We start from the raw sequence: 25531 nt of genomic DNA on the forward strand, positions 1-25531 counted from the left end.
ACAAGTAGGTTCCTACAATCGGCTTACAAGTAGCTTCTTTCAAACACTTTGCAATGAAGCAATAAACAATGCGTATTATAAATAACTACGTATAATTTTATTTTTTTTTATATTTTCTTTATACATGGACATTTAAGGGGGAGTGTTGTAAATAATAATTAATGCCAAGTGGATGCCCATGTGGAGCCACTCCACTATAGCAATATAACCTCTCCAAGTAACACTTGCCTATAAATGAGACATTACATACCGTAAAGAGATATACCAATAATTATAAAAATACTACTACTTTCTCCCTTTCTTTGTTCTTATTACCTTTTGTTTTCATCTTCTTATTCTTCCTATGTTTTTCTATTTGATTTTAGTATTCGGCGGAATGACCTGGAAGACCCCTGTACTTGGCTCCTTTTGTCAGTTGGACCCTCCTACTCATCACTTTGCCAATCAAACCCTTAAACTCATCATAACACAATATTTTAAACCCCTCTGACCATTGACCGAGCTTATGTGGCATTAATATTGGTGAGTTGGAAATATGCGTGATTACACCCGCTTAGAAGCGAGTTAAAACAATATTTAAAAAAAAAAAAAAAAACAATTTAACAAAATTTTAAAAAAAAAATCATCTTCTTCAACCCTCCTTCACCCACACCCACCATTTCTTCTTCTCCACCAGCCCTCTCTCCTCTACCCCTCACCACATCCCTCACCTTTCTTCTTTCTCCAGCCCATTCTTCTTTCTCCACCCCCACATTCACTCTTCTCCGCCTCTTCTTCTTCTTTTTTTTAATACAAATCAGTAGCCTCAACTTCTTCTAAAATTTTCGTTTTTTAGGTTTGAAAAATATTAGTATCATTCTTTTATTAGTTGGTTTCAACGAGGAGATGCAGATAATGTGAAGAATGATTGTGACTATTGAAAATTTTAAAACTCCATTGATAAGTTTGAAAAAGCTTAGAAAATAATAAATGGGTCTTGTGAATTTGTAAAATTACTTAAATTTTTTGATTGGGGTTCATTGAGTTTGTGTTGGTGAACTTATAGTTGAATTTACAAGTTAAATCAAGAAGAATTTGATCTGATGGGTATGAATCTAGTGCTCAATTTGTGACCAAATATGAATAAGATGACTATTTGAAAAGTTAAAGAAATTAAAAAATTGATTTATTTGATTTTTTAAAATTTTTTAGCACTTAATTTCGCATGTGACACTAAAAATGATGTGGAATTTCACGTGTAATCGCATCCATTACACGCACTCTGACCGGAGGAGAAAAGGGTTTAAAATGTTGTTTTCTGATGGGTTTAAGGGTCTAGTTGGCAAAGTGATGAGTATGAGGATTCAACTGACAAATGAGCCAAGTACAAGGGTCTTTCAGGTCATTCCGCCTTTAGGATTCTATCATTATTTTATAACATATGTAAGTTTATTTTTGAAAAGGAATAATTGTACGAGTATACCGCCACCTCTTGTTTAGAAGTCATAGGAATCGTGGACCCAACTCAGGGATTTTTTTTTATTATATATAAATAGATTTGAATGAGCTGAGAGATACCGAATTTGACCAGTCCCCATATTCCTAATTCATCTGCCTTCCTGGAAGCAGGGAGGAAACGAATCTGGGGACGAATCAATTGAAAACGTTACCTTCAAGAATCTGAAAAAATAAGAGATTCTGGCGAAACCCAATTTGTTTTCTTGTACTATCCATACATTTATGTGTTTTTCTTGTGGATGATCTGGTAATAGATCCATTTTTGCATTGCTTATATAAAAAAGAATATTGATTCTATCGATTGCCCTTTAGATTTTTTCGATTTATTGTTTCTGGGTATTCTTTGGATTGCGGAGATTTGGTTATATGGGCAAGATTCAACTTTGATATAGAAAGAAGTAGTATTTCAGTTTGGATCTTGAAAGAAGTAGTGTTTGTTCAACTTTATTTGCATCTGTTTGATGATAATTGTAATAATTGGTGAAAAACAAGGTAGGCTTGTGAATATACGGTGTTCAATTCCGGTTGTTCTCAGGCCATTGGTTTACCTGTTTGAGCAAAAAGTTTTACCCTTTTGTATCCCTAGAGATAGGTGGGACAAGGAGTTTTATAATTTACAAGGTGGATAGCAAGTTGTTCGATTTGAATTGTATTTTGGTAATTGGCAGTAGTAAGTTTGAAGATGAGTTCTTCTACACAAGGGGCTACTTTGTCCACAAATGTAGTAGGGTTAGTTGATGGGTCTTCTGCCTCTCATAGAGAGGTTTCAGTTTTTGATGGTTTGCCAATATATGTGAAGGAGCTGATTGCTGGAGGAGCTGCTGGTGCATTTGCCAAAACTGCAGTTGCCCCATTAGAGCGTGTCAAAATACTTTTGCAGGTGAAAAAGGAAAAGAGATACTGTTTTTAACTAGCTTCCCGTGTTTTAAAGTGATCACTTGTTTATGCCAATTTGTACTGGTCTAGACAAACTGAATGGTTTTTTTAGATGTATACTCATTTTGTCCCAATTTATATGACTCACTTTCCGTTTTTGTCAGTCCCAAAAAGAATGATGTATTTCTATATTTAGTATTATGCATAAAGCGTTTTCTTTTGATTCTCTCTAAGCTGAGAGAAATTAGTCTGGTTGGAGTATTTTATATGACTGGATGAATGAAAAGCAGTTGCACCATTCTAGTTACACGACTCTGAGGAAAATTTTTGTTTTCAGTGTCTCTAAGTCATTAGTTTTGTTTGTTTCTGAAATTGATTGAAATCTATTTATCATCACCTTATCCGGTTGTTCTCTATCCCCAGTTGGCACTTGAATGCATCTGCCGGATGCTCATTGTATATTTTTTTCTTTTACATTCTTCACATGGCTACTTAATCCTGTAATTTGATGCCTTTGATTCAATTTAAGCTCATTATGACATTCCTAACTTCCTCCTGCTTGCTCTTCTCCTTAATTCTTGTAGACAAGAACTGAAGGATATCATTCCCTTGGAGTTCATCAATCTCTAAAGAAGCTTCTGAAGAATGAAGGCGTTATTGGATTTTACAAGTAAGTTTGGATTTTACTTTTTAAAAGCTTGAGTTTGTTGTGGAAGTATTGATTATTCATGACACGACGTATTGCAGAGGAAATGGAGCAAGTGTTCTCAGAATTGTCCCATATGCTGCACTTCATTACATGACCTATGAGCGGTATCGAGGATGGATATTAGAAAATTACTCTGCATTAGGAACAGGACCTGTTGTAGATCTTTTGGCTGGTTCAGCGTCCGGAGGAACTGCAGTTTTATGTACATATCCCCTTGATTTGGCTCGGACCAAACTGGCTTATCAGGTGCTTAATTTGTTAAAATACATTTAGTTTTCTTTCTTTGCTCTTTACATGTCTGATTGCATTTGGCAGTTTTACTATTTTGCAATAACTACTGAATTTTTCCATTAACACACCTGCAAAGTTGGAAATAATCTGATTAGCAGCACTCACCAATTGCCTTGCTTTCGTAGGATGGATAGTTGTATCTGATCTTTGACTAATCTAAACGGAAATATACCTTATTATTTCATTAAGATGTGTAAACTATCATAGGTAAGCTGCCCTACTTTGTTAAACACTCATGTAAACTCATATATGATGGAGGAATGATCTGTCCCTTCTCATTCTCCGTCTCTCAAACTAGATCCGTTGTGGAACTCCATCCTGCTGCATCAAGCCATCAACTAATAAAAGTTGCATCCTGGTATCAGTTTTATCTTGAGCTTGTCTTTTAGATAAAGCTTATTGAGAAATTATCATTTTGACTGATTCAAGACTTAGATTAAAAGAATCAACACTGCTTGTGTGCTCCAACTTGGCCATTCTGTTTGTATTTTGATTCTTGTATATGCCAGAGTTCCTCCAAATATATTACTTTGCTTTAACGATCCTTGCAAATGGTTCTATATTCTCTCTCTTACTCTCAGTCTCATGTAGGTTCACTAGATCAAACAAATATAATTTTTTCCCTTTGAGTGTTGGCATACTCTATCTATTTTCACGGCATTAAACTGTTTGGATGGCTATCATTCATTCATATTTTTTTTCTCCCCTTATCTTTCTTTAGGTCAAGGAGACAAGAGGAAATGGCAGTAGACCAACTCATACTCGTCCTCAATATAGTGGCACTAAAAATGTCCTAGAGGCTGTCTACAAGGAAGGAGGACTCCGTGCACTCTATCGAGGTGTAGGTAAGTATTTATTGGTTCATATTGAATGATGAACTTTTACCGCCTAATTGACTCATCTGCAACTAATTGGGTCATAAATCCTTAAAAACACGAAGGACCTAACTTTATGAAGCATGTTGTGATATGTTATAGATGTATTAAAAGTAAATATCATGGCAGATTTTGGATTGCATATTCAAGTTGAACTTGAGTTCGATACCAGCACTGGTCATTTTTCTGTTCTTTGATATTTTATTTTCGGCAATTTATCAAACCTTTTTTCTTGCATTAATGGTATCAACTCATGAAACCATATTTGATTCTTCTGTAGTTCCAGAAAAGACCAACCAGACTCTACCTCCTAGTTTCCTTTTTTAAATGTAGTTCTTTTCTTCCGGAATGCAAAAATTAACAGAATGTTTGAATCGTTTTTCTATAAATGAAAATTTTGAAATATCATAATGTCGAAATCCCTTAAAATTACATCCTCAATCAAAAAGGATGAGGAGACTTTTATACTAAATTTAGACAACTAATTTTGGGTTTTATGTTGTTTCAGTGTTTCAAGTACTTTTTATTTTTATCTTTACTGCAACATTGGAAAATCGCTAAACTGATGAATCGTGTTTTTCATGTTACTAGTTCAATACTCCTATGCCATATTTTTGTTTGATTGGGTATAAGCTGAATTTTTTTTTAAGCTCGAAACAGGTGGACTCAAAAGCAGAAAATATTATATTTTGATAAATTTGGGTTTTTTATAACAATAAAAGAAAGTGCTAGGTACCTTAAAATTACTATGAAATTCAAAAAAGAAAATAAAAAATGAGGAAAAAAATTTAACTCAGTAAAATGGACAGAATCTGAGAACACTCCAAAATTAAAAAGACAACCTTAATAAAAGTGAAAGTTTAATTGTTCTTTTTGTGAATGTTTGGATTAATGTCTCTCATTTCTAAAATCTGCCGCACATCCCGAACTTTTACAATTTGTGTGTCTTGATGTGTCCATGGTTGTACATGCATTACCCAGGTCTTTGCATAAATGGTTTATGGTTTTAATTCTTTATGAATATTGATGATTCACAAATGACTCAATTTATATTCGGAGCAGGGCCCACCCTTATTGGTATTCTTCCTTATGCTGGATTGAAGTTTTATGTTTATGAGGAGTTAAAGAGGCATGTTCCTGAAGAGCACCAATCCTCCATTATGATGCGTCTCTCATGTGGAGCTATAGCTGGTTTATTGGGTCAGACATTTACATACCCATTGGACGTGGTTAGGAGGCAGATGCAGGTATCACCCTCAGACATAGCATAACTCAACATAACTCCTATACACTTTGTGTTGATTGAATGAGTGCCTGTATTAGACTAGTGTTGGTGCAGATTAGTTCTGGTCTGTCAGACCACTCTGTGCCCTAAAAAATTTCCTGTATTTTGAGTTCGTGTCCATAATCCATTCTATATCCTGAATGGAGTGATTAGTATTTTTGTGCATCATATGTGCTTGTGGAACTCCATCAGTATCTGAGTGACTAATTTGTATTCATACTAATCCCTCTGTGGAAACCTTACTAAAATTTACTCCCTTCATTTCATTTGAACCTGTTTGATTAGAAACAGAGTTAAAGAAAGAAAAACTTTTGGAACTTGTGGTCTTATTTGTGTCATGACTCATGACATTTGTGTGGCTATATTGTCATCTCATTAATGGTAAAATTGGGAAGTTTAAAGTTAAATTGTTTCCGAATATACAAAGGTGTCACTCTTTTTGGAACATACTACAAAGGAAATGTCACATAAATTGAAACAGGGGAAGTAAATATTGTGCACTAGCACTGCCACAGATAAATGTAGTTAAGTTTTTCACACGTTTTGAACATGTCACTTGTTCATATGACTTAACTATGAAAATATCTTTTATTCAGGTAGAGCATCTGCAACCTTCATTGCAAGACAGAGCCAGATATAGGAGCACATTTGATGGACTTTCTTCAATTGTTCGTAATCAAGGTTGGAGACAATTGTTTGCAGGGCTCAGTGTTAATTATATGAAGGTAAAATATCCGGTTTAATAGTAGCTTCCTTACTACAACTTCATTTTATAACTTGTTCTTTAAAGAATTTCTAGTTGACCCAATTTTGAATGCTACATAACTTGCCCATAATACACATTTTGGCACACTTCATTTGGGAGTTGGGTTAAACTTAAGTGGAAATATATTTTGGGAACTTGAATGTTGATTGAAGAAACGGCAAAAAGAAAAAAGTGAATAACTAGCAAAGCAAAAGCAATAATCCTGTGGTTAAAATGGCAAAGTTTGTCCAACTGTAGTGTTGTGTACTTATTGCAAGTTCGTTGAAAGGATCATAAAGTTAAGGGATAAGGCACAAGTACCCCCTAGACTATGACCGAAATCCCAAAGACACACCTAAACTTAACTAGGGTACTATTACCTCTCCGAACTCGTTTTTTTTGTATTTTTTGCACCTTTTGTGCTGACATGGCACCTTCAATCTGCATGACCTGTAGTTTAATCAACTATCCTTGTCAGTTCGCCACTCTTCAAAAGATAAAGACTATCTTGGTCCCTCCCCATTTTTTTGAATAACCAGTTATCATCACCTTCCCTTTCCCTATCTCGTGTTATGATTTATTTCCTTAACCTGCTGAGTGGAAAGTTGGAAACACTGAGCTGAAATGGGGTGAAAGAGAGAAGGATATTTTCATGACCACTGAATTATTGAACGTCAATCTCCTTTTGCACCACAAGAAGTATGTTCAGCAGTGACTTTTTTCTGCCTCAAGTATGTTTCCGGAGAGAACTCACACTTTTGCACTTCTTAACAAGGAGCCAAATTCCTTCATGTTTAAATTTGGATTTGTTCTTGTCACATCTATAGGTAGCAAAACAGACATCATATCTTAGCATTTGAGAAAGAACATGGTGCAAATCATCATTCCAAGATGGATGAGATATCTACTGTCTAGTATTATGTACCATATTTCATGTTGCTAGATTTCTTGAGTAACTCACCAGAACTGCTTTCGGTTTTGTTGGCAGATCGTCCCCTCAGTAGCAATTGGTTTCACAGCATATGACACAATGAAGGCGTACCTTAATGTTCCTCCCCGGCAGAAATGAAAATCTGTATCAGCTGCATAAATACACCCTCAAATGGTGACATCAACTCACATAATTCTGTATAAAAGCTTTGATGATCTTTGATTACCAAGGGGGAAGAATACGTATTCAAGGCGTGCACAAAGTTCTCGCCATGTGTGAGGTCTGGAGAGGGGTCGGACAACTTTGGGTATATTCTACACACCCCTACCTACATAGAATTTACTACACATCGCTTTCCTAGTCGTCTCTCTTCCTTCTAACTAGTTCAATGTAGTTCCTGATGTAAAAGCATTACAGTATGTTCGTATAATACATAGTGTGCTTCTTACCTAAGTTAGATGTTCTTACTTTTTGAAGATAAAGGGTTCAAAAAAGGGTGTGCAAGTGTGAAAGAAAATGTTTTCTTGAAAATAAGTGACTTTTTGCTTCTATTTCTTTTCTTCTTTTTTTGTATTTGGTAAGAAAAAATATTGTTAATTTGGTCGAGTCTTTTACTCAGTCCACACTCTAGACGGTCTTTGGTCATTTGACTAGTTTTAAAGTGATACTTGACCTTGATCATCTCTCTAAAGTAAAAAATATTATAATATGCAAAATATACTATGAAATTATTTTTAAAAAATTTAAGTATCAAAAGGCTAGTTATATCAAGATTCAAGAGTAAGTCAATAGTTAAATCTTGCGATTTGAACCTTACCATTACAAGGACAAACTTAATAATTTAACTTCCTAATTCAATTTAGGATAGTCAAATGAGAGGGAGGGGGTAGCATTTGCAGATTTAATTGTTTGACTGCCAAATTCAACCAAGGTTAGTCAACTGAAGGTGGGTAGCATTTATTGATTTAGACCTCGTTTGGATTGACTTAAAAAAAGTAATTTTCAAGTCAAAAAAGTAAAAAATCAATTTTAAATGACTTAAAGTCTAAAAATAAAAAACAGAGAGATTCCTACTTTTGATTTTTAAGTTATTTTTAACTTTGTCAAACACTCTCAAAAGCTAAAAATCACTTGAAAGTACAATTGATCAACTTTTAAGTCAATCCAAACAGGTTCTTCATGACTTGACTATCAAAATTCAATTTAGAATAGTCAACTAAGGGGGAGGGGATAGCGTAGCATTTACAAAAGACATAATAAAAAACGTGCTTAGTTGATATTTATGTCCTCTAACTTTGGGGGTGCACAAGTAGGTACTAAAACTTGTGGAAAGTTGAACAAGTGTCACACATATTCTACGTGACAATTTGCATGAGATATACTTGAATTGATGATTTATATATGTCACTTAAGACGCGTATGTCTATATGTTTGACTTTATATAAGTTTAAATGTCTGCCTGTGACAGCCAAAAGCTTGACGTAATGACTTAGCCAGCAACACATGCCCTTGATGGTGATCATATGCATTGTTTCTTGCCTGATCCAACTTAAAACTGTCAAGCGGCTCGAACAAGGGAATTGAGGAACCTATGATAAAGTTTTCCCTTCTTTGAATTAACCAATTAGTCTCAGAAACATGATTTGTAGTTGGTTATACTGGTCTCAAATCCTAATTAAGATAATGCAATAATGAACATTTCTCACTGAAGTTTTGCCCAGTTGCCACTTTTGTATACATGTTCTAAAACTCATAACTTAGCAATTTGATTAAAAATTATTCCTCTAATTGATTTAAGCCCCTTTGCTCTAAGCAATCACATTTCAAGAAATCTCATCTTGGTTTTAGTTTTTTTTTTTTTTTTTTTGACAAAATAAAAAAGAACAATATCATGTTTTATTAAAGAATGTCTCTAGCTAGATAAATGCCAAAGACTAGACTATGATTGAATAATTGAAACACAAATTTTGAAAATTGCATTTTGTAACAATGATAAGTTTTTAATTAAATGGGAGCTCTATACGCCTCAACTCAACTATTTATATTTTCCAGCAATACAGATACCAGATAACTCTGTCTATCAAAACTTAACATAGATTGTTTTCATCTTGATTGAACAACTCAGGCTCAAGCTTGTGCCTACAAACAGGACAAAATGGCTGTTTGGACAACCAAAGATCGACACATTCTAGGTGGAATCCATGTTTGCAACCAGGAACTAACCTTGCAAATTCCTCATTTCCAATCACATCCAAGCAAATTGCACAATCACTAATGTCCAAACTCAAATCTTTTCCAACGATTATAGGGAGTTTCTTGAGCTGAACGTCAGAAAGTCCTTGCTTTCGAGCAGTTTTGATCACCACTCGAGAATGGTAATCATCCCTACCTCGAGAAAAAACAACGTAGAGGTAGAAGAAGAAGAGCAAAGCCATGACGACGAAAGGTAAACAAAGTAGTAGATACAGCGAGATTGGCATTTTTCTCTTTTCCTTTTTTTGATGAAACTTAAATTTTGGTTGTTGATGGAGTGGCCTAGATACGTCTTTTCTTGCATACATTGGGAAATAGAAAAAAAGGACAAAAGTTATTGTTATTATTATTTTTGCAAAAGAATAAGAGTTTGAAACATTTTGTTCTTTACGAGGTGAGGACATTTTACAAAAGAAAAGATTAATTAATTATAAAAACCAAATTTAAAATAGCAGTAATAATATTTTGAGACACTTGTTTCTTTCACCAAGGAAATATTCAAGTATCTGAGGTTGTGTATGGATACGATGAAATGGAATCAATTGCACCAATAAGGAATAAGTACCAGAATTAGGGGTGTATATGGATGGGTTGGTTCGGATTTTTTCAAATATCAAATTAAATTATTTGTGTTAGATTTTTAAATCTATAAATCAAATCAAATTAATAAAACTCAAATTAATACAAATATATAATTAATTTATGCTTCAAATATTTCTTTAGTCCTATCAAAATATAACTATCTAAGGAGTTTCATTAGAAAATAACACATGATATGAGTGATAATACTAACATATTCAACAAAATAAATATTGCAAATAAATAAGTCATAATGAAAATGATGACAATTTAAAGTACTAAATCATGTTAAAATAAGTCTAATAAGTATTAATTACAAGACTAAACATTAAAGAAAAAATAAAATTAAATGATGCATTTTATATAATTTTCTAAACCAATGTAAAACTAATGAATAAATCTTCAACATTATTATCTTTTTTAGTGGTGAATTGATTTTTTTGTTAGCATTAGTATCAATTTGATTTTGATTTGAGTTTTATTATATTTAGTAATATCTATGAACAATAACATTTATTGGATCATTCAAAATTCAAAGTCAAACTTGAAATAATATGGTAAAAGATAACAACTATTAAAAAGTATAAAAAAAATTAAAATTATATCAAAGTAAATAGATTTATGTATAAAATAAATTTAAAAATTATATATATAATGTACAGTTGTATTTTTCTTTTCAATACCAAACTAAGAGCATGTTTGACATTGCTACTAACAATTGTTTACTTCTAGAAACACTTTTATAAAATAGTTTCTTAGAAAAGTGCTTTTGAAAAAAATAATTGGGTCTAACAAATTCATTTGAAAAGTGCTTTTGATAAGCAAATTGTGTTTGACTATTTTTATAAGAAAAAATATGCTTCTGAGAGTCAAATTACGAAAAAGGACAAGTATCAATGTGCTTTTAATATTAAAATCATTTTATCGAGAGGAACTATTTAAAAAAAAAAAAAATTGAATAAGAAGAAAATAATATGTAAACTACTAAAAGAATTTTTTTTTTCAATTATTTGTTACCATTCCAGGGCTGAAATCTTTAAATGTTATTTTTAAAATTTTGCAAAAGTATTGTTGAAGAATATTGAAAAGAAGAATCTTTTTATTATTTGTTACCTATTTTTATTTTTTTTTTGGATTCAATCTTTAGTTATTACTATATTTTTGGTCATAATCCTCTAAAGTAAAAAAAAAATCAAATTAAAATAAAATAATATACAAATTATGAAAAGAAAATTTTGTTATTTGTTACCTTTTTTGGAAGGGCTAAAATGTTTAATTGTTACTTTTTCTCATTTTTTAATCTTGCAAAAATATTGTTATTACCTTTATTTATAATTCTGTAAAATAATACAACATAAAATAAAATTAAACTTTTATTATATAAAAAATAAAAAAAATAAAATTCTTGAATGAAATTTAACCAAACTTATTAGATATGTTAATTAATCAATAAGGGACATGTTGATAAATATGTATATAAAGAAGGGATATTTTAGTCTTCAAAAATAATAATTCTACTTTTGTTTCTACTTTTTTTATGAACCAAAAATTTTTAGTTTCTTCCCAACAATAAAAAACTAGTTCTGCTTCCATTTGAAATCAGTTTTAAGAATTTGGCAAACAGTAATTACTATTTTTTTAAAAAGTGATTTTTTCTATAATTAAAAAACCCACTTTTGGCCTCCCGAAAGCAATGTCAAACAAACTCTAAGTCGTATCAAATCATTAGTCGATTTTTTTTTCTTGGTTTGACTCGATTTGTGATTTGGTGAGATTTTAATTCATTTTTCTTCACCCCTAAGGGGAACGATTTCTCATGCACCCAATCTATAATTCATTTGAAGTTGAAATGTTATTTGGCACATATAATTTAGATTTTTTAAGATATTTTTTCATAAGCATGAAAATTCACCAATCAAAATTTATATATTTTTTACTAAACGAGCAATTTATAGTTCACTAACAAGATTCGAAATATTCTTAAGCATCAAATCAATCAATTAATCATATTTCTCCAGGTTATTTACAAAAAAAATATGTTTGTAATTGCATGTACATAATTTTATAAAGATTCACTAGTCTAGTAAATCAGGTTTATTTGAAGTTGAAATTTTTTTGAACATATATTTTAATATTTTTTTAGGTTGAATTTTTCCTCATATATATGAAAACCTCTCAATTTATGAAAACTAGCAAAAGTTATATATGGTGTCAACAAGGTATTTATTAATAAAATAAATGTCATAAACTAATTAATATGAAGCCAAGATATAACAAGATTAATTGTCTAAATAGAATTACTAAAAAGGAGTATTTGTGAATGAATTGTGGAAAGATGTACTTCTTAGACATGAATCTATTTAATTCCAACTATTTAATTGGGGTCGTTTGGTAGTTGATGGAGTTATACACATATTAGTTATATATGTATTAGGTATGTAGGTATTAGTTATATAGGATTTAGTTATGTCTAGATTACAATATATTAGTGAGCTAATTTTATTTCTTAATTCCAAAAATAATTAGTGAGTGAAGATTTACTATAACCATTAAAATAACAAATTATATAAATAATACATTAAAAGTAAATAAATACCAATAGCTAAAAACAATAAAGTAAATAAAAATTAACTAAAAGTAATTAAACAATAGGTAATTTGTATTCAATATGATTAAGCAATTAAGCAATAAGTAATTTAAATAAAATAACTAACAAATAACTAAAAAAAATTAAAATTTGTATTGACAGTGCGTTGTAGAGAAACTAAGCAAATATATCTATTACAATTAATAGCCATTGTCGTACCGCCAAAGAAAATAATTAACAAGAATGTAAGCAAAGATATTAAAAGTAATTAGCAATTAACAAGACAAAAAACTCAAAAAAATAATTGGTATGATTGATTTAACATGTATTAATTATTTGATTTGGTGTAAATTAATATACATTTAAAAGTAAATTAATAAGAGTGAATGTAATGTGTAATTACAATATTAATACATGTACAACTTATACCCAAACTTATTTCACCTTCTATCCGACATAAATTATACATAGATTGCCTCATAAGTTATGTAACTATTAATTATGTAGGATTACAAAAAACGCAACCAAACACCGTAAAAAAATAATATGTGAATAACTTTTATCTAATATTTGAAAACCTACCAACCAAACACCGTATAAAATTAATACATAAATAGCTTTTATCCTATTTGCAAATCACCACATGGTATAAAATTAATACATGAATAACCAAGTTATTCACATATTAGTTTTGGGTTTATCCAGCTACCAAACGACGACCCCTTAGTGTTCAGGGTTTCAAGTCAATTATATTATAATTTTCAAGGAATACACTTAAACATATACAAGCTTTTTGCTGAAGTATTTGGGGTCGGGTGACCCCTCAGCAGGGGAGGCTCAACATAATTCGAGGCCTAAAGCGAAATTTTAATTAGAGGCCTAAAATTTAAATAAATTCTTTCTATATTTATTTATTTTAATTATTATTTTTAAGCAAGATTTTATCAATTCAACATTAAAAAACATCATTATAGAGACAATTATTATATGAATCGATAATATAGTTCTATAAGTAATAAGTTGATAAATTTTAAATAAAGTTAAGAGTTAGAATCATAGAATCTGATTCAAAAAGTTGATAATTTGGTATAACCTACTTTAATATGAAAAGTTACGAAGAAATAAAAGAATATTTCTAATTTACTTTGTTCAACACTTTTCGGCTATTGATTCATATTTTTGACAGAATATTACTCTTAACTATCAAAAATTTGAAGAAATAGAGTGCAGAAGGAGTTAAAAAGGATAAATAATGTGAGTGTTANATATATATATATATAAATGTACTTTTTATTATAAATAATTAAATGTTTTCATGAAAAATTAAACATGATTTTTTATTTAAATTGAGGCCCCCATAAATTGGGGGCCTAAGGCATTGGCCTAAAAATTTATAAGCAAGAGCTGGCATTGCCCCTCAATGTATCCCGCTATAAGGATAGTAATTCATGCCGTCAGGCCTCACTTTCAACGTCTGCCTCGTTATACCTCAATAATGTATCAATTGTACAAAATTGCTTCACAATAGCCTCCACGTTCCTTTGGTTATATTGGAATATTAAGGCATTCCTTTCTTGCCACACCTGAGAATAGTGACGGAGCCAAAAAAAATCGTTAAGGGGTGCTAAATATAAAGTGTAAAATCTGAAAAAAGCAACAAAATAAACCTTACTAATAAAAACAAAAAGTATTTACATTATAACTCGACAAGATGTGTAATTAAAAGTAAAGTGTGTGTCATTTAAAAATGAAAAAAAAATGGTTGTTGTCAAAATATATTGTTATGTTGCTAGTCGAGGTAGAACACAACCTCAACAAAAAAATTTACACCACCTTAGCCAATATACCAAACCTTCAGCTTGTTTCAAATGGTGTCAACACATGTATATTTTATAAATTTAAAATTTGACCTAAATATATGGTGTAGTTTTTTGTTAAAGGGGGTGTCTCTTGACAAAACCTGAAGCAAGGGTAGCTCCGGCCCTTCCTAATAAATAATGTTGGTTGAACTCATTCTATATATTTCTTTAGATGTGTTACCTTTATAGTATGGTATGACTGACAACTTAATACCTAAGATTTTGAACCTACGAATACTTCGCACTTAGCATAAAAACCAGCCTAAAATTTCAGTACCAGATCATGATAGGCATCTACGAGCCATGAAAGCATCCACAAGCCGTGTATTATGCCTGTGGAACTGGATCAAAGGAGATTGTGTTGCATCTAGGTTCTGCAGAGTGATTCTACGAGCCATGGGTCATCCCACGAGTCATGGAATGACCTCGTAGACTCGAACATGGAAGTTGTCAAAAATCATGAGTTCCACGAAGAAACTCCACCTTTCGTGGATCACTCTACGATTCATGGATTGGACTCGTGATGAGAACTTGAAAGATGGCAACACGTCTATGTTCCACAGAGAAATCCCAAGAGCCAAGAGTTTTTATGAGGATATTTATATCTTTGTTTTTTAATAAGATCAAATGGCGATGTTATAACATCTATTAGGGGAGGATATTACGGTAGTTTTTTTAGTTTCTCTCTTATTCTACTCCCCAAACTTAGAGCAAAAACCAGCAGGGTTTCAAGCCCCTCTCTAGAAATTCTTGTTCTTCCAGGTATCTAAGGTTCTCATAGTGAGGAACTCAGTTCGTCCTCATGCCATATATCTACAATTTCAGTTAGTAAGATCAAAACTAAGGTTTTTCTTCTATGCCTACTATTTTGTTTTTCTCTAATTTGTATTGATTCTACTATTGAAATCATAGTAATTTCAAGTGTGTCGCTGAAATTTCAGGTATAGTTCAAGGGGTACTTGTATTTTATCTCGGAAATAGACTAAAAAAACTCTATGAAGCTTAAACTCTTCAATTTTGAATTTATGAATAAGACAAGGTCAACGTAAAATCTATTAGATTTTAAGTTTTAATCACATATCCAATTGTGTGACTAAAGTGTCATTAATGAGGAATTAATGTCACATGATGTATGTTATGACATGATAATAGATGGTTAGTATTATTTAGAAGTGTACTAAAATGAGAAAAAAAATATAATAAAACGTAGAGTGAAGGTTGAAAATTAAAAAAAGTCTATCGGAATTGCTCATGATAGTCCAGTGTCTTCATCGTGAGAAGGTATTAAAAGGCCTAGAAAAATTATAATATGCCTAAAAAATCGTGAGAGAATCACATAAAATCTAACATTACCAATCCAAAAGGACTCATAATTTGAGCCTATTGTGAGAAGACAAAAGTCTAGGCATGAGAGAAGGGCGAAAGCAATGTAAAACCCATTAGATTTTGAATTTTAATTACATATCCAATGGCGTGACTAAATTGCCATCAATGAGGAATTAATGTCACATGATGTATGTTAAGACATGATAATAGACTGTCAGTATTATTAGATATGTACTAAAATGACAAAATAGGAATGAAGCATCACGTGAAGATTGAAAATTAAAAAGAATCTGTCGAGCTTGCTCATGATGATCATGTATCTTCATCATGTGAAGGTATTAAAAGTCTTAGGAAAATTATAATACACCTAAAAAATTAGTACATGAACCGCATATAATCCAAAATAATAGCATAAAATATTTTGAAGAATCGCCATCACTCTTGGATGTTGACGACTTTAGAGTTTCTAATTCTATAGCAGCATAAGATTCTCCTATTTATGGAGAAGGAACTAGGTGGTATTTAGCTCCCCAAAGTGCCAAAGCGACAATGTATCCTCATCGACGTGGAGGATTTAAGTTTATGTGGAACAACATAGCTGAAGATATAAATCTTGAGAGGCTGAGAGATCCCCTATCTGAGAGTAAGGGAGGATGCATCATCTTACCCCCACCTGGCACCAGAAAAACCCGACACAACATAGTGTTTCTTCAGTCAATTCTGAAAATGTTCCCACAATGTCGGCCTGTAATCATAGCTCCAACAAATTTGCTTCTTAACTAGGAAGCTGAGTTCCAGAAATGGTCAGTGGACATTCCCTTCCACAACTTGAACAACAAAGACTTCTCATTAAAGGAAGATGAAGGTATTGTTGGTGTCTTCCACCATTTATCTGATTCTGCAAAAAAGAATTCAAACCTTATGCGCATGGTGAAGATGAAATATTGGGCGAAAAGTAAGAGTGTTTTAGGAATCAGCTATGACTTGTTCAGGATTCTCACAGGAGAAGATAGAGAGGGTTATGCCAAAGAGAGTAGAGAAATACTTCTAAAATTTCCTGGTCTGTTGTTTCTTGAAGAGGGGCACACTGCTCGGAATGAGCACAACCTTGTGTGGAAAGCACTGAAAAAGGTCGAAACAGAGAAGCACATACTTCTGTTCGTAACTCCATTCCAGAATAATATCAAAGAGATGTACAACACTCTCTGTGTAGTTGGTCCAAAGTTTGCTACAAATTTGGAGCAAAATTGGGCTTCTCTTAGCAGTTCCATTGACAAGAATGTCTGAGCGTTGGAAGAGCTTAGGGATATTATTTCACCTCTTGTCCATAAATGTAGCAAAAATTTAAAGAAGGTAAGCCTTCCAATGCTCGGAAAGCTAAACTTTACAAGTGTATCGTTGTATTTTTTATACCCGTAAGGCTAACCTTCTTTACATCTTAACTGCATGTATGGACAATTGGTGAAGTAATATCCCTAAGCTCTTCCAATGCTCGGGCATTCTTGTCAATGGAACTGCTAATAGAAACCCATTTCTGCTCGGGATCTACACCGAACTTTGGATAAACTATGCTTAGAGTGCTATAAAATTCTTTGATGTTACGGAGTTCCAGAAAAAAGTATTTGTTTCTCTGTTTCAACATTTCTCAGTGCTTGCCACATACAGAAGGCTTTGCTCATTTCGAACAATGTGTCCTTCTTCAAGGACCAGAAGACCAGGTAATTTTAGAAAGATTTCTCGCATCTCTTTGGCATTACCGTCTCCATCATCTCCTATGAGATCCTGGAACAAGTCATAGTTGATTCCCAAAACACTTACTTTCATCCCAGGATTTCAGCTTCACTAAACTTATAAGGTGTGGATATTTTCTTCCTGCATGGGATAAACATCCGAAGACAAGAACAGTAGCTTCTTCTTCTTGGGAAGAGAAATCCTTGTTGTTCAAATTGTAGAAGGGAATGTCCACCTTCCATTTCTGGAACTCGGCTTCCCAGTTAAGAAGCAAACTGGATGGAGCTATGATAACAAGCTGACACTTTAAACATCTTCAGAAATGACTGAAGAAACACAATGGTGAGTCGGTTTTATCCGATTCCATATGGGTGTGAGATAATGCATCCTCCATTACTCCTAGATAGGGGCTCTCTCAGCCTCTCAAGATTTATATCTCCTGCTATGTTGTTCCACATGAACTCAAATCATCCACGTTGATGAGGATACATTGTCTTTAGAACTTTGGAGAACTAAATCCCACATAGTTCCTTCTCCATAAATAGGAGACTCCCGGGCAGCAGAAGAATCAGGAATTTTGAAGCCATCAACATCTAAGAGTGATGGCGATTCTCCAAAATATTTTCTTTCGTGCCTCCCTTGAGTTCTCTAAGCCTGCAGATGACATAAGTTCAAGAATTTAAGAGTGAACCATAAATAAATTAGAGCGCAGAGTTCACAAAATATTTGAAAAGAAAAGTGTTTGATAGGATGAAACTAGTATACTTACAAGATAAGGGAAGATGTAATTGCTCTCCAAATGGACATATGAACAAACTGAAAAGATGAGTCCAATTTGTTCATCTAGAACAAAAATGTGGTTCCCCATTTGACAATCACTTAGCTGTCCACTCTGCATTGGTGAAACTGATGGATTCATAAACCCAATATGTGATTCCAAGATACACATGTCCATTTCAGAGAAAAGACCTTCAATCTCCTTTTCTCATTCTTCTTTCTATGGGAGAAGAGTTTCCTCATCTTCAAATCGGAATACTAAAGGAAGTGTTTCTTTGACAAAACATGCAAGAATCGAATCAACAATAAACTTCAGAAACTCAAACTTTTCAAGAATCTTCTTCCAATTCTTTCAAAGAGCATCAGTTGAAGATTCGAATTCTAACTTATAATATGAGGTTGTATCAGTATACTCTTTGGACTTGTTCATTGTCCTACACATGCTTGAGTTAGAAGAAACAACCTCATCTGTTGCATTCAACATAGGAGCCGCCTTCTCCTCAATGATAAAAGCATCATATCATTCTCATTTTCTTCATCCTTCTCACTGATAACAACATCGGGATCACTCTTTGAAACAGAGTCATCCCCTGAATCCATCTTCCACACCTAAGTCAAAATACACAATTTTTGTTATCAATCAAAATTCACAAGAATATATGTATCTTAAAGATGTTTTTCACAATAACAACACTAACCTCAATAAGAAAACTTTTTTCAACCAAAACATAAAGAATTGAAAACTTTGAATTCTAAAAACTGTAAAAATAGAGCAATAGGGACTGATGAGTTTGAATAAATTGAATGATTAGACACACTTATATATAGAATGAAATTGAATAACAACATAAAAGAAACATGACTTAGACACGCCTTTTATGCGTGAGAGAAAAATGAGAAAAAGAGATCGAGGAAAAACAAAATAAGTATGTATACCGTGTGACAGACTAGAATCTTCCGACAAATTAGGATGATGTAAAGTGTGAACTTTAACTCTTCCAACTGTGTCACATGAATTGTCAAAAATTGCGTCTTCTTCAACAAGGGTATTTTTGGAAAAAAATAAAAAAATTGTTTTTTTTGTTCCAATTTAATTTAATTAGTGTACAACTTTTTCAAAATTGTAGGATTCACTTTAGCTACGCCCCTTAGTTTTAATTCATATCCTTGAGTTATAGCTTTATTACTTTGAATGTCGTTATTATTTGTGTAAATTTTTTAATTACTTTGAGTAAAAAATTGACGGTCGATGAAGAAAAATACTTCAATTATGGACATCCTCATGCGCCTTTCGCATTAGGTATTGGAAAAAAAATGAGATCAGTGATTATAGAACACTGATCTAAAATGTTTTGGGTTTATTTACAATCTAGAGAAAGTAAATTAAAAACAAAATTATTTTTAAAAAAAGAAATGCTTAGCTCATCTTAGTGAGAAAGGGTGCTCAAATTTTCTTAGAACCGATTACAAAGGTGATTGAGTTAATATAGCGGATGGTAGACCATAGATCGATTTAACTTGCCACCGTCTTCTAAGTCAAGTTCTTCGCATCGAATTTGCCTACAACAATTTATATCTCATGTGTGATTTGTAAGTTACTGCACAAAAACGAGTTAATGCAGTTCATGTCTGAATAATAGGCGCATTTTCTAGTTCAAACAAGCCCCAAAGCAGGTAAAATCAGATTTTATCGATTTTTGTGTGCTATAGTCCGTGGATTTTTGGTGATTCGGGATTCCGGCTTGTTTTTGGCCGAAACTTTTCATTGACATCCATTAAGATCTTAGTAATGGAGCCAGTTGTTTCTGGGGGGGAAACGAGCGCATTTTTAAGTACAAACGAGCCCCAAAGAAGGTTAAACCAGATTTTACCAATTTTCGTGTGCTATAGTACATGAATTTTTTATGATTCAGGGTTCCGGCATGTTTTTGGCCAAAACTTTTCATGGACGTCCATTAAGACCTTAGTAATGGAGCCAGCTGGTCCCGAGGGGTAAACTAACACATTTTAAAGTTCAAACCAGCCCCAAAGTAGGTAAAAACTAGATTTTACTGATTTTCATGTGCTATAGTCCATGGATTTTTAGTGATTCGGGATTCCGACTTGTTTTTGGCCAAAATTTTTCATGGACGTCCGTTAAGACCTTAGTAATTGAGCCAGTTGGTCCCGTGGGGCAAACATGAGCATTTTGAAGTTCAAACGAGCCCCAAAGCAGATAAAATGAGATTTTACCGTTTGTTGTGTACTATAATCCATGGATTTTTGGTGATTCGGGATTCTGGCTTATTTTTGGTCGAAAATTTCATGGACGTTTGTTAAGACTTTAGTAATAGAGCAAGTTGATCCTGAAGGGCAAACGGGCCCATTTTCAAGTTAAAACGAGCCCCAAAGCAAGTAAAACCAAATTTTACTGATTTTCGTGTGCTATAGTGCATGAATTTTTGGTGATTCGAGATTTCGACTTGTTTTTGGCTGAAATTCTTCATGGACGTCCGTTAAGACCTTAGTAATTGAGTCAGTTGGTCACGAGGGGTAAATGGATGAATTTTCAAGTTCAAACAAGCCCCAAAAAGGGTAAAACCAGATTTTACCGATATTCGTGTGCTATAGTCAATGAATTTTTGGTGATTTAAAATTCTGACTTATTTTTGGCAGAATTTTTTCATGGACGTCCTTAAAGACCTTAATGATGGAGTAGTTGGTCCCGCAGGGAAAACAAACGCATTTTCAAGTTCAAACGAGCCCTAAAGTAGCTAAAATCAGAAATTATTGATTTTCATGTGCTATAGTCCATGAATTTTTGGTGATTCACGATTTTCGGCTTGTTTTTGGACAAAAAATTTCATGGACATCCGTTAAGACCTCAGTAATGGAGCTAGTTGGTCCCGAGCGGCAAACGGGCGTATTTTCAATTTCAAACGAGCCACAAAGCAGGTAATACCATATTTTACCAATTTTGTGTGCTATAGTCCACGAATTTTTGGTGATTCGGGATTCAGGCTTATATTTGGCTGAAATTTTTCATAAACGTCCATTAAGACCTTAGTAATCGAGCCAATTGGTCCCGAGGGGTAAACAGACGCATTTTCAGGTTCAAACGAGCCCTAAAGCACATAAAACCAGATTTTACCGATTTTTGTGTGCTATAGTCCATGAATTTTTTGTTGATTCAGGATTCTGGCTTGTGTTTGTCTGAAATTTTTAATGGACATCTTTTAAGACCTTAGTAATGGATCCAGTTGGTCTCGTGGGAAAAACGGGCGCATTTTCAAGTTGAACGAGCTCAAATCAGGTCAAACCAAATTTTACCAATTTTTGTATACTATAGTCCATGCATTTTCGGTGATTCGGCATTCCGTCTTGTTTTTTGCCAAAAATTTTCATGGATGTCTGTTAAGACATTAGTAATTGAGCCAAGTTGTCCCGAGGGGAATACTAGCGCATTTTCAAGTTCAAACGAGCCCCAAAGCAGGTAAAACCAGATTTTACCGATATTAGTATGTTATAGTCCATGGATTTTTGGTGATTCGGGATTCCGGTTTGTAGTTGGCCGAAAGGTTTCATAGACGTCCGTTAAGACCTTAATAATGGAGTCATTTGGTCCAGAGGGTCAGACATGCGCATTTTCAAGTTCAAACGAGCCCCAAAGTAGGTAAAACCAGATTTTACTAATTTTTGTTTGCTATAAGTTCATGGATTTTTGGTTATTCGGGATTCCAGCTTGTTTTTGGCTGAAATTTTTCATGGACGTCCGTTAAGACCTTAGTAATGTACCAGATTGGTCCCGAGGGGTAAACGGACGCATTTTCAAGTTCAAACGAGCCCAATGTCACACCCCTTTTTCGCACGGCGTCAAGGATTTTTCCAATTTAAGTGACAGTATTGAATAGGGATTATTATTTTTTTTAGAGTCGCCACTTGGAATTGAGTTATGGTGTTCCAAGTCACCTTTTTGAATCCCTAAGCAATAGAAAATGATTCTTTAGTTTTGGTCTGCGAACCAGAAATTTAGGTAAGGAATTTTATTGACCAAGGGGAAGGTATTAGGCATCCCTCGAGTCCCGTGGTTCTAGCACAGTCGCTTTTATTGACTTATACTTATTTTAAAATATTTTTGGATATATTATTTCAGGCAATGACTTGTTCGCATATTTATTGTTGAACTTTTATTTGGTTTCAATCTAGATGTGTAACTGCATTCTTGGTTTCGATATTTAATAGCTTCAAAGCATAACCGTTTTATTCTCTCAAGTGCGTTACCTAATATTCTAAATTTTACATCTTGATTTCAATTAAATAAAGTATTTATTAGAATAATTTTACCAAGGTGTGTCACCACATCCTTGAATTTCTTTTAAGTGTTTCAAAAAAGATGTGTAACCACATTCTTAATTGAAACAAATATTTTTTTAACATGCCTAAAACCCATCTAATATTATAAGAAAATATTAAATTAAATTAAATAAATCTAAACTCCTAGGATACAATATAAATTTTGGATTATCTTGTATTCTTTTATTTTTATTCACCCTTAAAGTTAATGTTAAAATTAGGCCTGCACATATTATATATTTATTTTTATCTTAAAGTTAATGGCAAAATTAGGCATACGCATATTGTAATTTCTTATTAATCCAACAAAACAATGAAGAATTGTTAAAATAAATCTCATTCTTTGTTTGATAAATAAAACAACAATAAAAAAAATTTAGCCCAATAATTCCTACTTTATTATTATTAGCATTGAAATCAAGAAAAGAACAACGTCATTACCATTCATTTTAAGAGATCACAACTAATGAATAAAAATAAATAAATAAATAAAAATAACCACCAAATAAAGTTACTTTCATTCATTAAAGAGATATAACACTTAACACATTTTTCATTTTAATCCAATTATGAATAAAACAAAAGTGTAAGAAAATATACCACGTAATTACATCAAATTCCATGAATAAATTAAAGAAATAAGGTAAAGTTTAACCTTAAATAGAGAGAATAAGTACCGCAAGATTTGATCGAAGTTCGATTGAAACACCCACAAATCTTTTGTTGTTGTGCGTGGGTATTGGTAAGGGTCTTTCGTTTTGGTTTTCTATTTTTTTTTTCTTTTCCTCCGTGAGATCTTTTTGGTGTATTGGATTTTTTGGGTGAATGTATATGTTTTTGGTTTTGTGTCTTTGTGTGTTGCCGGGTTTTTCTTCTCTTTTTTTAATTTGGTTTGTACGTCTGTGTGTGTTGTTTTTGGAAGTGTAGGTAGGATATGTTGTGGGATGTATTTTCTTTTTCCCTTTTTTTTTGTTGGTCGTAGGTAGTATATGTAGTAGTGTAGGTATTGTGTTGTGTGTGTTTAGGATATAGGGGTGGGTAGTGAGTTGTGTGGGAATGTGTTGGGGACTTGGGGTAGTGGAGGTGAGGGTAATGGAGTGGAGTTGGGGTGGTGGGGTGAGGGTAGTGGGGTTAGTTTTAGGTTTTTATTTTTATTTTTTATAATATAATATGATATTTAAATACTTTTAAACTAATAAAAATTGAGTAGCAAATAATAAATTATAAATAAGAAATACTAGCTCATTTATTAAAATAAAAATAAAAATAAAACATATTTTTTTGTTATTTTCAAAAAAAATTAAATAAAGATAATAAAATAAGGTAAAAGTCAAAATATTTTATTTAGATTTTTATAAAATATTTAAGCCTAAAAATGGTGTAAAACTTAAGTTCGGTCAAAATTACGTGTCTACACTCGAAACCAGGTAAAACCAAATTTTACCGATTTTCATGTGTTATAGTCCATGGATTTTTGGTGATTCGGGATTCCGACTTGTTTTTGGCCGAAATTTTTAATGAACGTCCGTTAAGACCTTAATAATGGAGTCAGTTGGTCCAGAGGGGAAAACTGACACATTTACAAGTTCAAACGAGCCCAAAGTAAATAAAATCAGATATTACCAATTTTCGTATGCTATAATCCATGGATTTTTGGTGATTCGAGATTCCGACTTGTTTTTTGCCGATATTTTTCATAGACGTCTGTTAAGACCTTAGTAATGGAACCAGTTGGTCCCGAGGGGCAAACAGACGCATTTGCAGGTTTAAACGAGCTCCAAAGTATGTAAAACCAGATTTTACTAATTTTTGTGTGCTATAGTCCATGGATTTTTTGTAATTCGGAATTCCAGCTTGTTTTTGGCCAAACTTTTTCACGGACGTCCGTTAAGACCTCAGTAATGGAGCCAGTTGGTCCCGAGGGGAAAACAGACGCATTTTTTAGTTCAATCAAGCCCAAAGCAGGTAAACCTAGATTTTACCAATTTTCTTGTGTTATAGTCCATGGATTTTTGGTGATTTGGGATTCTGGCTTGTTTTTTTCCAAAAAATTTCATTGACGTCTGTTGAGACCTTAGTAATGGAGTCAAATGGTCCCGAGGGGCAAACAGACGCATTTTCAAGTTCAAACGATCCCCAAAGCAGGTAAAACCAAATTTTATCAATTTTTGTGTGCTATAGTCCATGATTTTAGGTGATTCGGGATTCTGATTTGTTTTAAGTCGAAATTTTTCATGGGCATCCGTTAAAAGCTTAGTAATTGAGTCAGTGATCTCGAGGGGCAAATGGGCACATTTTTAAGTTCATACGACCCCCAAAGCAAGTAAAACCAGATTTTACCGATTTCATGTGCTATAGTCCATGGATTTTTGGTGAATCGAGATTCTGTCTTGTTTTTGGCCGAAATTTTTCATGAACGTCCGTTAAGACCTTAGTATGGAGCAAGTTGGTCTCGAGGGGGAAACGGGTGCATTTTCAAGTTCAAATGAGCCCCAAAGCAGTTAAAACAAGATTTTACCGATTTTCGTGTGCTATAAGTCCATGAATTTTTAGTGATTCGGGATTCTAGCTTGTTTTTGGCTGAAATTTTTCATGGATTTCCGTTAAGACCTTAGTAATAAAGCCAGCAAGTCCCAAGGGGTAAATGGACGTATTTTCAAGTTCAAACGATCCCCAAAGCAGGTAAAACTAGATTTTACCGATTTTCGTGTGCTATAGTCCATGAATTTTTGGTGATTCCGAATTTCGACTTGTTTTTTGTCCAAATTTTTCATGGACGTCCGTTAAGACCATAGTAATAGAGCCAATTTGTCCCTAGGGGCAAACGGGAGCATTTTCAAGTTCAAACGAGCCCCAAAGTAGGTAAAACTAGATTTAC

General features: G+C 33.0%; 1 protein-coding gene and 1 pseudogene across 1 annotated transcript; one reads left to right on the forward strand and one right to left on the reverse strand.

Moving 5' to 3' along the window:
- Positions 1-1441: 1441 nt before the first annotated feature.
- On the forward strand, positions 1442-7731 carry LOC125841127 (mitochondrial carrier protein CoAc1). The gene is made up of 7 exons (XM_049520144.1): positions 1442-2377; positions 2958-3043; positions 3121-3328; positions 4095-4218; positions 5311-5495; positions 6130-6258; positions 7267-7731. Exons 1-7 carry the CDS (start codon positions 2180-2182, stop codon positions 7345-7347), a joined length of 1011 nt encoding a protein of 336 aa, XP_049376101.1. The 5' UTR covers positions 1442-2179; the 3' UTR covers positions 7348-7731.
- A 9466-nt stretch (positions 7732-17197) lies between these two features.
- On the reverse strand, positions 17198-18751 carry LOC125842939 (SNF2 domain-containing protein CLASSY 4-like; annotated as a pseudogene).
- Between the last annotated feature and the right edge of the window lie 6780 nt (positions 18752-25531).

The sequence above is a fragment of the Solanum stenotomum genome, chromosome 10 (genome assembly GCF_019186545.1).
Source record: "Solanum stenotomum isolate F172 chromosome 10, ASM1918654v1, whole genome shotgun sequence".
Lineage (NCBI taxonomy): Eukaryota > Viridiplantae > Streptophyta > Magnoliopsida > Solanales > Solanaceae > Solanum > Solanum stenotomum.

What these genes read in the sequence shown, in the direction of transcription:
- LOC125841127 (XM_049520144.1), top strand. Translation starts at nt 2,180, where the DNA reads ATGAGTTCTTCTACACAAGGGGCTACTTTGTCCACAAATGTAGTAGGG. An exon ending in TGGTTAGGAGGCAGATGCAG is followed by an intron (nt 5,496 to 6,129) that starts GTATCACCCTCA and finishes TCTTTTATTCAG; the next exon opens with GTAGAGCATCTGCAACCTTC. An exon ending in TCAGTGTTAATTATATGAAG is followed by an intron (nt 6,259 to 7,266) that starts GTAAAATATCCG and finishes TTTTGTTGGCAG; the next exon opens with ATCGTCCCCTCAGTAGCAAT.